The 14,007-nt window shown below is 41.7% G+C and overlaps 1 protein-coding gene across 4 annotated transcripts in view; it reads left to right on the top strand.

Moving 5' to 3' along the window:
- LOC117430302 (E3 ubiquitin-protein ligase RNF43) overlaps window positions 1-14,007 on the top strand; it is a 100,602-nt gene that overhangs the window by 71,044 nt on the left and 15,551 nt on the right. Inside the window, exons 3-10 of one of the 4 annotated variants that reach the window (XR_009309000.1) lie at window positions 7,882-7,956; window positions 8,399-8,530; window positions 9,606-9,707; window positions 10,185-10,355; window positions 10,589-10,691; window positions 11,295-12,710; window positions 12,893-13,071; window positions 13,381-13,982. Coding sequence is in view for 2 of the 4 variants with exons in the window: in XM_059001673.1 (XP_058857656.1) it covers window positions 7,882-7,956; window positions 8,399-8,530; window positions 9,606-9,707; window positions 10,185-10,355; window positions 10,589-10,691; window positions 11,295-12,710; window positions 12,893-12,936 (2,043 nt within the window). In the remaining 2 variants the exon portion in view is untranslated. Of the gene's footprint in view, window positions 1-7,881; window positions 7,957-8,398; window positions 8,531-9,605; window positions 9,708-10,184; window positions 10,356-10,588; window positions 10,692-11,294; window positions 12,711-12,892; window positions 13,983-14,007 lie in introns of those variants that run through there. The other 3 variants (XR_009308999.1, XM_059001674.1, XM_059001673.1) reach the window with 3 other exon arrangements.

Here is a 14,007-nt window from a genome sequence, read left to right as displayed (position 1 = left end):
CATTTTAGTAATTGCTGTCTTTTCCTTTCAGATACAAATTTGTGCTAATAACAGTTTTGAGTAAAAAATCTTCGAGGATATAGCACTAAGTGAAGTAGACAAACAGTTTGGGACTAAATGCGAAAGTTAAATGGATTAGCCAGAAAGTTTTGTTAACTTGACTTGGGGATCCTATTAAAAAAAAAATTATATAAAATTATGAGGTTTATATATATATATATATATATATATATATATATATATATATATATATATATATATATATATATATATAAAAACCTTAATAATATTTTCTTTCTACTTTGCACGTGCTTCAAAATACAGTTCCTTTCATAATTTTAGCCCAATAATTTTCTAGTGTAACATTATGAAATGCTAGAAGTACCTGAATAGGTGACCTGCGCAGGTCTCCCATGGTATAAAAACGTAATGGTTTGTTTATTTATTTCTTATTTTTTTGCAATTTATTTAGCTAGCAACTCTTAGCTAGTTCATTAGGTGTGTGCTGTTAATGTTATCTGTAAAACATTAGAAAAGAAAAAAGCTGGTGTGCTTTTCTAATTACAGTTCTGCTTCCTCAGATGTTATTTTTAACCTCTTATGCCAGTGCTTGGAGGAGGTGGAGGATTGTGATTTTTTAAAGCTTGTGTGATCAGCAGGTTTGTGTCCCTCCAGCTAAAACTAGCTTTGTTGAATGTTCTGCTTTTCTGGCACAGTCTCCTGCACTGACGAATACACCTCGGAACTGTGGAACTTTAACATGCTGATGGAAATTACATTGTATTGAGCCCTGTGGATTGCTGTCAATAGAAGCCAGCACATTTATGTTAGAGTAGGTAGGGTAAAAAAACAAAAAACATTTTCCTATTCATTAATAAGCTTTAGTTCCATTTTGACTTCCCATGTTATTCTTTGAGTTAACTCACAATTGCCTTTATCAAAGGCCCCACCATGATCTTGTGTTCTTTTACAAACTTAAAAGCTGTGTTTGTGGGGTCGAACTTAAAGGAGTGCTGGCCAATGCTTTAGAATCTATTTTCTTACCTCTCCATGAGGGGACCTTTTGTATAATGGATAGAGAATGTAACATTAGTAAATTCTCCTTCTATTGTGCCTCAAGTCTTTTAGTTCTTCACTTTTTTAAAGTTAATTCGGGATTGCTAATATTTCAGACCCAACGCTATACAGCTATGGCCAAAGTTTTCTGTCACCCTGTAGAATTAACTTATTTTGCCTCAAAGTCGAATGAAACCTGCTGAATAATGTTATGTTAACATAATGAATTACATACCGCTTTGTAGTACTATTTGATTACATGATGTTAAATAAATTGTTATATAATTTTTTATTTATTTATTTTTTTTTAATTCTGTCTTAATCCTAAAATTCTTGGTGATGCAAAACTTTAATCAGCAGCTACCTTTCATCTACAGAGTTGCCTTTCAAAATATCTACAAATTCCAAACTGAAGCAAAAAAGATTCGAAAGATCTACAGTTACCTCCATTTCAGTGCTAATAAGAGGTATGAACAATTGACAACACTTATTTTTTTAAATGCGTTGAAGGTACCTCATAAACATTCAAACATAGTGATAAAAGAAATTACAGGGATAAGTTATTCGTTCGTAAATAGTAATTACAGTAGAGTTATCTCTTGCTTAGGAAACCCCAGCAAGGTGTTTAACAGTAGCTCTGATTGCATTCTCTGCTGTTTTCACTGAAAATATTATTGTAGGTTTGAGTTTTAGAGAGACGGGAGGTTATTTTACAGTGTCATTTCGAGTTTGTGTAGCTTATTGAAAATGCCTGGCTGAGTACTTTAAACCCTCACATGTCTGGTTCTCACAGAAACACTAGAGTTCCACTATGCTGTATACATATATTATGGCATGTATTTTATACTCATGGAACATTTTTAAAAATCATTCACAGTTTATGGCAGTTGGTGAACTCCTGACTTCGTGTGTATAAGCTGGAAAGGGAGTCTAGTGCTTAACGTTCCTTTAGAAGTCATCTCTGGTGTTTTTAATCAGTAGATTGGTTACTGACAGCTGTTATTTTGTTGAAGCCCACCCTGATCCCACTCAATAGAAGGCTGTGCGCGGGACAGTCGGGGAGCTGGGTTGCTATCACTGCTGGCAGTGCTTTCAGCTCTGCTGGGGTAGGGGTTGCAACAGGGTGGGGCTGGGGTCTTGGCCACAGTCCAGAGCTAGTTGGACGGCAAGATGCTCATTCATGGAGATAAGTTCCAAATGAAATGGAGAAATCTGAACTGATATTTAGTGGTCATTTCAGCACAGAAACTGTTCAAAGGTAGCAGGTTGCAGCAGATTTCAGTTAAAAGTGGAACTTTGATCATCGCTGGTGAAACCGTTTTTAAGGTGGAATTTCAAACCCCTTCAAGTTGAATCACTACTATCTTAGAATAGCACACAGGGTTTAAATTGAGGGCGGTTTCTTGTAGAGAAATAGGTTTTTTGTGTAGGACTACCTCTTCTGGTTTTAGGTTTTGCTGTGTTGTTTTCAACATCTAAATATTTATTGGGGACTTGTATGCATTTCATTAAAAAACATTATCAAACATGATGTGGCGCCTTTTTTGTAAGACAGACTAAACACCATATTTCACCTTGAATTTAACTCATTTTGCAGCATGTTCTTTACACTCACTGTGTGCAAAGACTAAACAAAACATGTACTGAAAGCCTTTCGTTAGCTGTATCAGTTGTATCCTGTGGGGTTTATTTATAAAGTGACTGTCTGTTTCCCAGCCTTGACCGTGAATGATGTTTCTGTCCTTCCACTGGCCCTGACTTTGTGTTTAGGCTCTGCTGCAGTATCTCGAAAGGATCCTTCAAAATGGTGATTTTTGGGCGTAGTCCCAAGAAAGCTTATAATAATTATAGCATTGGCAATAAAGATAAATTAGCTACAAGCCTGGCATAAGTGAGGAATTTGAAGTGAACCTCCATTACCAAGAGGTTAAAAATGGGTCATAGCAGTGTGCTAACACTAACCAACAACTTACCTTGTTTTGAAGTTTATCGTTTTTATTAAGAAGCACACTTTAGTGGGAAATGTTGGGTTTTGTATATCATGTTTTATATTTTATTCATTATATCATGTTTGCGTGTGTTTTTTCCCAGTTAAGTAATGAAGGGCAAGAAACATTAATAAAACAGTGTAGTAGTGCTATTAAACACCTTGCAGACTATGGTGGCCACTCACCTTTGTTGGCAATGTTATCGCAGGTAGTGAGTAGCAGTGAAGTCATACAGTTAACTACCATGTGCTTTACTCTGACACCACTAGTTTTTTTTAAGCGATTGCTTAGTTTTGAGTGTATTGCTCATCTTTATCTTGCTATCTTATTATGAAGTGCTCATGAATACCTGGATTCTGACGTATTGCTTTGATATGACTTCATTTGATGTGTTTTTGTTCCACTTCGCTGGAACTATATGCTGTACTTGAATAAAGGAACAATGACTCTCTTATCTGTCTGTGTTCCTGGACAACGAAGAACCATAAGACATGAAAAATCCCTTGTTTGAAAACAAAAGCAGTCCTATTTTAGTGTAGAGCGAATATTACTGTTTTTGTAGTTAAGTTGAAATGTCCTGTACATGCTTACAAAAGCTGAAGTTAATTAAATACGGGCTGCTGTTTAGCAGACTGCACACTCTTCAGGTTGTCACAAACCTTTCAGCACATTTGAGTGATATTGTCAGGCAGACAGTCTTCTGAGGGATTCATTCAGTTTGCATTCAACACTTGGGAGTGAGTGTCTACGACAGCACGCAAACAGATCTTCAGCAAAGTGTTCAATGATGCACACAGTAACACTGAGAATTCACAGCAGGCAAACGTTTAAATAAGGGCTAGATTCTCAAAGTTTTTCAGTCTAGTTTGCAAGATTTTTGTTTTCGGAAAGAATACCCAATAAAGTTACCGAACCAAAAACAAACCAAAAAAAAATGTTTTTACAGACTGTACTTGCCCATTTCCAGAGATTTTGCTTTTTGCTGTCTTGAAAGTTATTTGGGATCCACATCGCTATGTTCTGATCAAGAGTTACTGATGAAGTATAACATGCTTTTATTAATCCTGAGTTGTTTTCACTGGGCTGATCCTATCCGATCTCACAAGGAGAGAGTGCTGGAGGCAGTGTCAGTGATTGGGATAGATTTCAGTGTTGTGATAGCAGCAGCCTTGTGGGTAAGATGTTTTAGTGCCTGGAGGAGCTGCTGTTGGGATCATTCCTGTGGAGATCAGAGTCTCTTCCTCTTTGATTACAGGCTCAGAGTTTTCAAAACAATCCGCCTTTTAATCTGAAACCTCTCTGCTGGGTGGCAGCAGCAGTGTCCCCTTTTTCTTTCTTGAAAGCATCTCTCTTTCATTTGCTAGTTTTAGAATCATCAGCAATATTATTTGTGAAGACTATTTTTGTTTTAACATAACTTCTCTTCAAATACCCATGCATATATTCTGATGTAAAACTTACTCCTGCAGACGGGACCGTGCCTTCGTGGTGTAAAAACTCTTAAGACCGCACTGAGGAGGACAGAAATGTTTTTCTAGTTGACTTCGATCATCGTTGCACTGCAATGAGGCCCATTAAAGAGGCAGATTAACTTCAAATTGGATTAAGAAAGGCAGACGCAAGTTGTCTTCGTCTGTTAAACTTGGCCAAGATTTTTTTAATTGTATCAATGTCCTTCTCAGTCCCTTTATCCATTTGCAATAATTCATTGAAAACCACATGCTCCAAGTTTTTAGGAGCTGTCCTCTAGAAAGCCGAGCCATAACCTATAGTACTGTATGATACCTTGTATACAGCTTTGGCCAAAAGTTTTGCAACCCCCTATATAATTAAAAAAATGTGCTTCTTAAAGTTGAATGAAACATGCCAAATAATATTACATTAACATATTGAATTATATACCGCTTTGTAGTCTTCCGTGTACTAAACAAAAAACGGACACATTTCAAAATCTGACATTTCAAAATCAACATGAAATACTGTACTTTTTATTATAGCTTCAATTTTGATGTTAAATAAAAATAAGTTGTTCATAGTTGTGTTTTGTTTTTATTAATTACGTCTCAACCCTAAAATTCTAGGTGATGCAAAACCTTTGCCAATAGCTGTACACCCTGTGTCCGAACACCTGTCCTAGCACCAAAACATTTTAATAATACTGGGTATTATTAAAATATACAGCTAATTTATTTTTTCCCCTTGTATGTGCTGGTTTGCTCTAAAAAGAAGTTAGAGTACAATATTTTTTTCCAAATTTAATAATAGTGATATAAAGAGTAAGTAGCGGGGTTGCGAAAAATATAACATTACACGTGTTGCTACAACTGTTTACTTACCTGTAATTTTTATTTTCATTGTTAACATCCTGACAACTTTTTACACTTATAAATTTAAAGTCTGTTTCAAAGCGCTTTTCAAAATGTCAGCTCTTGTGCACTGATAGTGTCAGGATTATTGCCCACATTGTCAAACAGGTAACACAGCAATAACGATCCATGATGTGGTACGGAACAGAAAAGCCAGAGCACATGTTGTTGTAAAACCATGCTGTCAGTACACAGCAGGAGCAGCCCGTTCAGACGACGCGCTGTACTGCCCTGTGCTGGGATGGAACATTGTGCAAACGAGGCAGTAAAGGATTGCGCCACTCTGCCCCTGTGTAACACTGTCTTTATCACGAAGAAGATATTAAAATGACTGGGCTATCACAGTACTGTACATGAATACAAGGTCATTCTACTGCAAAGCGGGCTGCCAGACTTGCCAGATCATTTTGATGTCTAGGTTAAATAAGTAAAAAGCTGAATAGAATGTGATGTGCCCTATTCACAACTGGAAATATTTCTCATTATGGCTGTCAGCCAGGTCTGTCCTGAAATACATCAAAGGTTAAACGATTCCCCTTTCTCTACCGCCCCAATGTCTATTTTGTAAATAATCTTCAAACCCCATTAAAGTGCATCATCAACAGTACCTGGTACTTTCCCGGAATTAGAGCTGCCTTATTAGGAGCAAAAGAAGCCTGGTTTATCATCCAGGCTGTGGTTTCCATGAATCTGCATTATTATGACTGTTTACATCACAGCAAGACCTGACATTAGCGTACAGTGAGGATTCCCTACCTGCTGTTGAGTGCACTCCTTTGTGATCTGCTTGACTGGAAAGCTATTAAACGTGTTTATATCTCTTGCTGATCAGAGCTGTTGGTGGGCTCACTTACAAAGGACAGAACAATGCTCCACATCAAAGAGTAATTAGTTGATTAAATTGTGCTGGGGGGGCTGCTATCTGTCCTGAATTTGAACTTGATGAATTGCCCTAAATTTGAACTTCCTCACTAACTGAAACAGGAATAGGGATTTCATTAGCTCCTATCCCCAGTGGAATCTATGCAACAAATGAGCTGGTTCATATCTATTCTATTAGTCAGCTGGTAGAAGTCTCCCTTGATGGGCAAGGCCACACTGTTAGCTATATGGTTCTGTTCAAAGTAAACCGTTCATAGCCTCATTTAAAACCAATGCTTCATAAAAAAACAATTCTGTTTTGTTTATTTCTGTGGCAGGGCGGAAGCCCGCCTTGTAAATAGTGTAGATATGTGTAAATAAATTGTTTTGAATTTAGTTTTGGCAGGGATGGGGTTAGTTCCATCACTGCCAAACTTAAATTCAAAACAATGTATTTATTTATACACTACTTACAAGTCTGGCTTCCACTGTGCCACATTTACAAACCGGTACAACTGTCCTAGACAAAAAAATGAAAGGGGCTCCAAAGGGGTTGTGGCCGCCTCTTTTCTGATGACGACCAGTCTTTAAAGACACAAGCTTTACCTGCACATGGATGACCTGTGGCACTGAAAAAGCGTTGTATTGCGATTTAGATTGTACGCTGCCCTCTCTTGTGGAGACCTGAAGATAGCCGATTTAATCAAATAAAATGAAATCTAAACATCTTGCTCATTTCGCTGTTTCCGAAAGCTTGAATCTTTACAGGATCCGGAGCTGAAATGGAAGTTTTACTGTTTAAGATAACCTGATGTCACTTTAACAATGCAGAGAGAGATGCACACTTCAGCTCCAGTGGTTTAACAAGCTGTTCTCCTACCTAGATGTGCTTGTGATCTCCTTCTGCGTGCTGCTGGCTGGGCTGTGTAGGGAGGGTGTATTACAGCAACCGCGTGGCTGAAACGGTTCACACTCTGGTCTGAAGTGCTTACTGATTAATCTGCAATAATTGCTGGGTTTACACAACATTTCCTCTTGACATCATTTCTAAATCATCACCTTTTTTTTGCTTCCAAAGCAGTAATTGCCAGTGCTGCACTGCCACCTTGTGGGAAATTAGATTACAGTGCTGTTTTTGTATAAATTACTTTTATATTGTGTGTGTGTGTGTGTGTGTGTGTGTGTGTATGTAGCATTGGATTGGATAATGTGTGTACTTTAATCATTCTATCAAAGAAATACTAATAATGACTTTTTGAACTGCATGAAATAAGCAGTACATTTAATTTAATGTATTAAGAAATTAGCAAACAATAAAAAAGCATTATTTTTAAACACTTTAAATTTGAGGTAACTAACAATGAGAGACAAATGCTTCAGTCAGTGCCCCCCCCCCCCCCCCCAAGTGTCTTCCTTCTGCAGGTATTCCAGGGGTAGCAACCTGAGCTCTCCAGTTCCATTCCATTGCTTCCATTGGAATCATGTGTTCCAACTAGTTCCTTAAGCAGGGGTCAGTTAGGTAATGAAGGATCTGGTTGGAATGAAGGCTGCCTTGGTGTTCTGAATGAATTGCACCCCATTCACCCGTGTTTCTCCCCTCCCCCCCACAGGCACGCCTGGCATTGGATCGGGGAGCTCAAGCTGTCATCTTCGACGTTACTGATGATGCAACAGCTGCTGAAAAGGTACCGGCGCTTCCCTGTCATTGCACCCTTGCTGGTTCTTACAAAATACATAGGAAATATAGAGAGATATTTCAATATCTTAAAGGTATACTTTATGTACATATTTCCTATGCGTGTTCTGTATGATTTTATTTTAAATGTGTTATTGTTTCAGCCTTTGATCATTATTTGTCATGCTGACTAACTATTCTTGCAAACATGCTTCTGAAAAGACTTCAGGGCTGGGTTCTTTTTTTCTGACGTGCGGTGGGGAAGCATATTAGTGGTGTACAGGCTTCAGAAGATAGTGCTTCGTCTAGGGGCTTTAGGGCATTTGATCAGTGAACCAAAACAGACATATTGGACTTTATGCTGGGCAGATTGCCGGGTATTAATTGATTAAACTAGGTGCAGGTTATTTAAGAGCAGGTCTCTCTAATGTGCTGTATTGGATTACCTGCAGCTGCGTCAGTCTGATGATCTGCTCAAACCGGTGGTGCTGGTCCAGGCCAAGGATGCCGAGACCCTCATGGAGCTCGTCAACAACAACCAGGAGGCCACAGTGCAGATCGATGTCCGGCTCGAGCAGGAAGGGGTGGGTACTGTCTCCCTCGCAGCCCCTCCCTATTTACCAGGCCCCTCCCCTGATACACAGGCTCCTCCCCCTGATACATAATCCTAGCAGTTTCTTAACCAATCACCCAAATTGAGGTTTGAAGTTTCACATCCAGGTATAGTGTCGCCTTCCTGTAAAACGTTAAACAGAAACACCATGGGTCACAATAACTTTTTACAGAACTAGAAAGAAGTAACAAAAGCAGATTCTAACTGCAACTACATTGTGTCTTTATACTATTTTCATATTTTATAAAATTACAAAATATTCTTCTTCCACTTCAATCTACACTGCTGACCAAGTACTAAATACAGAATGTCTTTGAGTCTGGCTTTGAAAATGGCCTGAAACCGGCATGTGTGTGTTCCTGAAACATTTACCTCATTGTCTGTGGTTAAATGATTTCCTGAGAGAATTGAACGTAGTGATCAGCAAGTGAGCAATGTGTTGGATCTAGAACTACAAAATTTCTTACAACAGCTGCGCTACTGAGAAATGTTTGCTTCTGGAAACCTTCCAGAGAAGTGTTACATTCTTCAAACAGTTTCGATGGCTAACATTTTCCATTTTATCGTATTCCTGAACTGAGTAGAAGAATCAGATTTTTACAAGGTGAGGTAAGGCTAATGTAATGTAAGTAAAACTAAAATAAAATATACGCCTGATTTCACTTTTTTCATTAGCGTCACACAATGAATAAGACACTTGCTCAAACATCTCTGAAAATCATACGCAATACATTTTAGCAATTTAAAGCAAGCAGTATGCATTACATTCCACAGTTAGTGATTTATTATTATTATGATTTAGCAGATGCCTTTGTCAAGGGGACTTACGTGTCACTTACAACAACGTCTCACCCGAAAGACGGAGCACAAGGAGGTTAAATGACTTGCTCAGGGTCACGCAATGAGTCAATGGCTGAGCTGGGATTTGAACCGGGGACCTCCTGGTTACAAGCCCTTTTCTTTAACCACTGGACCACATGGCCCTATCAGAATTAACTCAATGCATTGTGGACTTATTCTGTTGTTGTCATTACAATGTTTTCCAGCAGCACTATGATGTTGGGATCCTCCTCACTGTGGTTACTGCCTTGCTGGTTATCATCCTGATTTTTGCCTTTCGCTTCAGGTGTAGACAGAACAGGAACAGGGTAAGAAACGTTCTTGATTTGCATAACTGTGTCGAGTGCTACAAATGTACTGTATACACAACTAAAGGTTCAAATAACATCAACACACTGTGTCATAAAGGCATCCTACATACTTACTGTATGTTGGTAGATGGTGAAAAAAGCAATCCTGGCATTGCAATGCTACAAAATGTTACGGTGTTTGTGTAATCTCTTGACATGGACTGTTGCATCAACAGACATCAATAAAATGACACAGGCTAGATTTGCAATTGGGAAGTGTGTCAGTTAAAATACATTTATTGACTAAGTAGAAGAGCTGGTATAGTGGTGAGCTTATTCCTGTTGCCTTTTAAGTGGAATTATATTTCCATGTTTACCTTGGTGTAAGCTGATAGATTCCTAGTAGTTAACTGGAAAGGCTCTGATTGTCTGTGATTTAGTCTAGTCTTCACCTGTTTTTCTTTTGCTTTCGTGTTTTGTTTTGTGAAAACCCAGGATTCCATGCAGCAGCAGACTATCCGTGCCATCAGCCGTCTGCAGACCCGGATGTACAAATCCCAGTGCCGCTCGGGGAGCCAGAGGTCAAGGGGCAAGTGGGACTCCGCCAGCAGCAGCAACTCCAGCCCTGTGTGTGTCATCTGCCTGGAGGAGTTTGCCGATGGACAGGTACCGTTCTGAGAGGGAATGTTCTGGAATCCCATTGATCATGATAGGGCGGACACAGGTTTGATAACGTGCAAACCAAGCTGCAGCTGTGACGTCCAATAAGCACACAGGCAGAAATGATGACCTTGTGTGTAAGAGACGTGTTATAGAGAAGGGTTGACATAGGCATAGAAATGGGAAACTGTATTATTTCTTTATTTGTGTATTTCAATTCAATTATTTTGTGTTCTCAGAACCTGCGTGTTATTTCGTGCTTTCATGAGTTTCACAAGAAGTGCGTGGACCCCTGGCTGCTCCAGCATCGTACCTGCCCGCTCTGCCTGCACAACATAATGGGTAAGGGTGGCTGGGGAGGGTCTGAGACTAAGAGTTGTAGAGCTTCATTACATTTTCCAAAGCCCAGTCTTGCATCTGCCACTGGGATTGAGTTCTTTTGGCAGCAGAAGAATATCGCGGTGATCTGACTGTACGTGTTTGGAACGGAGAGAATTTACTCCGTCCCAGTTGCTGTGATGGAGGAATTGATATAACAGGTGACCGTGTGCCAAAGGTGCACAGTGACATCCAGTACGACGAGACTCAAGGGGGTCCAAATCAAGAAAAGAGTTGAGCTTTTATTTAAAAGCTAAACGCAACAGTACATTTCTGTGATTTGGGAGTTCACATCAGCGGATTCAGAAACGTCCGGTAGCAGATTGAATTGTTCCCTGGTTACACATGATGTATTTATTTCTAAAAACGAGATCAATTACCTGCAATCCAATTGAGTCATTTCCACATACCATTGAAGAAACGGTCTTGTGAAATGTGTTTTGTAGATTTTTGTTCTGTGTTTTTTGTTTATTATTATTATTCTTTTTTCAGTAGTAACAATAACGGTTACTATTTCACGATAATGACTGCTTTCAACTATAGAGTTCTGTTTTACTCTTTTTACAGAGGCAGAATCTATGCCCGGACAAATCACCCCTGGGAGACACCTGCAGCAGCACCCCTCTGCCATCCCCCTGCGGCCCTACCCCCACTCAGCCCCAAGGCAGCCCACCCACATGGGCCGCTACTTTCCACCTCCTCCTTTGGACCCTGCCACTGTCAGGTATCTGCCCAACAGACAGCTGGTACCAGTCCTTCAGAGGTGCAGCTACAGCCACGGCGAGGGGCTTCCAATCAGGCAGTACACCAACATGTGCTGCAGGCCCCCTTTTCCACCTGAGCAGCATTATCAAGGCAGGCCCTGCGCCCCTCTGCACCGATCAGCCTGGTCAGCCCCACGCAGTGCCCCCAACTCCCGGCACCACAGCCGAGGGGGTGGGCACAGCCGGCAGGACGACGGGAGCTGCTCGGGGGGCAGCTTTCGGACAGAGAAGAGCGGCTACCTGGCTGACGGGCCTGGCAGTGACTCCAGCTCAGGGCCTTGTCACGGCTCCTCCAGTGACTCTGTTCTCAACTGCACCGACGTCAGCCTCCAAGCCGTCTACGGGAGCTGGTCCACCTTCCGCAGCTCCCTGAGCAGTGACTACGATCCCTTTGTCTACTGCGGTGAGAGTGGAGGAGGAATGGAGAGCGGAGGCAGACCCAGGTCTTTGGACTCCATGGTCAATCGGACTGGTTCCTGCCCAGAGGAGCAGGTTTTCAACCATGTCCACTTCCACCGACACAGACACCACCACTATGGAGAGGGCCGGAGCAGCGACCATAGGCCTGCCAGGAGCTCCGACAGGGAGCTGTGTACCTCCGAGTCTCCAGTCACGGACGGTTTACAATCCAGGGTGGGTGAAGTGCACCACTGCCAGCCAAAAAGCTGCTCTGAAGGGCAGCACGACGCACCCAGCCTGTGTCCTTGTCCCAAAGCCGGGCATGACCCTTCGGAGAGCCCAGCACCAAGAGCAGTAGAGGAGGGGCGAGATGCAGAGGAGAATGGACAGGCTCCTGCCATGCTGCCTCTGCCCTGCTGCCACCACAGGAGCTGCGACTTCAACAGCCGCCACCACCACCGGAGGAAAAAGAGCATCTGTCACCATGACCCGCCGCCACCCATGGTGCAGTTCCACCAGAGCGTGGACATGCAGGAGGACTGCAGCATCCACATTCACTATGGCCATGTCTCAGGATACCCCCCGGATAACCAGCCGCTGGTGCCGGTCCCTCTCATCCTGGACTCTACAGAGGCAGGGGACTGGCCCTGCTGCTCAGGGCACCACGTCGTGTGGCAGCGGCAGCTCCAGCAGGCAGGGTCAGAGCCCCTGCTGGAGGCGCCTAGACCCCCTGAGGAAAGGGATCAGAGCAGGGGGGGGTCGGGGCCCAAGCCAGCACAGGAAGATTGTTTATACTGCCCAGACTCGCTCAGTAATCAGGGTAAGTCCAATACAGAAAGGCGATAAGGGTTGAGATTGAGATGCTCTGTACATATTGGTTCCAAACTGAAGTGAAGGGAATCAATAGTTATGAAGGCGGCGCTTTTCGTATATATTGATTTATTATTTTCATGCTCTCTAACAATATCATTGCTTACCGTTTTGACCTTCTCTTTTCCATAGGATCAGAAGAGGAGGCCGAGACGATGGGTCAGCACACAGTGTAACCCTTAAAGGGCAAAATAGTTGTTGAATCAAGGTTGAGTCTTCCAGAGCCAGACCGACACATTTTCTATGTACAGCTCTCTGTGTGGTGTGGCGTCCTGTCTCTGTGGGCTGTGATGAAAAGCCTGGCTGTCATGGTGAGATCTGTAGCACAAGGGAGATTGGAAGAGTAATATACAAATCCCACTATGATAAGTAAAGATCCCCTTTAACCCAGTAAACCATTCTGACTGAGCACTGGCCCAGACAGGGAGACACTGCAGCTATTTCTAGTGCTGGCTTCTCACTGTAAACATTGCATATATGTGTGGATGCCGTGGCACGCTAGCAGTTTCTTTTTAAGGACAATCTTACCTGGTCCAGCCATGTTCTGCACTGTTGAATTAAATTAAATCTCCCTCAAGACCCTACATTTGTTTATTTTTTTTTTGACCAATGAAACCCAGGACCATGATTGGGACCCCCCCACCACCCTAGTAGGTGACCAAAGGCCGCACCTTCAAGTCAAGTGACTGTCCCAGCTTGTGGTCATCTACAGACTGCAGGAAATCTCACAAAATGACAACCAGGTAAAATCTTTCATACACATGAAAGACTTGACCAATGAGATGGGCCACTACGTGTCCTAGTTCCTCACAACCAAGTGTGACCATTAGCAGTGAAGATTGTCCTAAAATCTGGCTAGTGTATGAAGGCCAAACAGACATTGAAAAAATACACTTATCAAAACGTGTGTCTACCAGACCGAGAAGATTTATTCATTTTATTTGGCCGCTGTGCCTGCCACTGTAGGTCAATGCAATCCCACATCCTGATCCTCTGCCTGTTATTTTACTTATAAAATGCTCTTTCATCTGCCTAGGATAGCCAAACTCTGATGCACCGTTCCCTAGCCCCGTCAAGTCTTTTGGTACCCGGGGTGTTTTAAAAACACGGAGATGAAGAAAAGGCTTAAAAATGAGGAAACAATCAAATTCAGTGGATCTTTTTGGGGGTTTGGAGGGGTGCATCAATTTCATTGGCAATTTACTGTCAGTTTTGTCACTTCTCTTTTTTTAAACATTATATATATA

This window comes from Acipenser ruthenus, chromosome 26 (genome assembly GCF_902713425.1).
Source record: "Acipenser ruthenus chromosome 26, fAciRut3.2 maternal haplotype, whole genome shotgun sequence".
Lineage (NCBI taxonomy): Eukaryota > Metazoa > Chordata > Actinopteri > Acipenseriformes > Acipenseridae > Acipenser > Acipenser ruthenus.
This window is presented reverse-complemented; position numbering and strand designations above follow the sequence as displayed.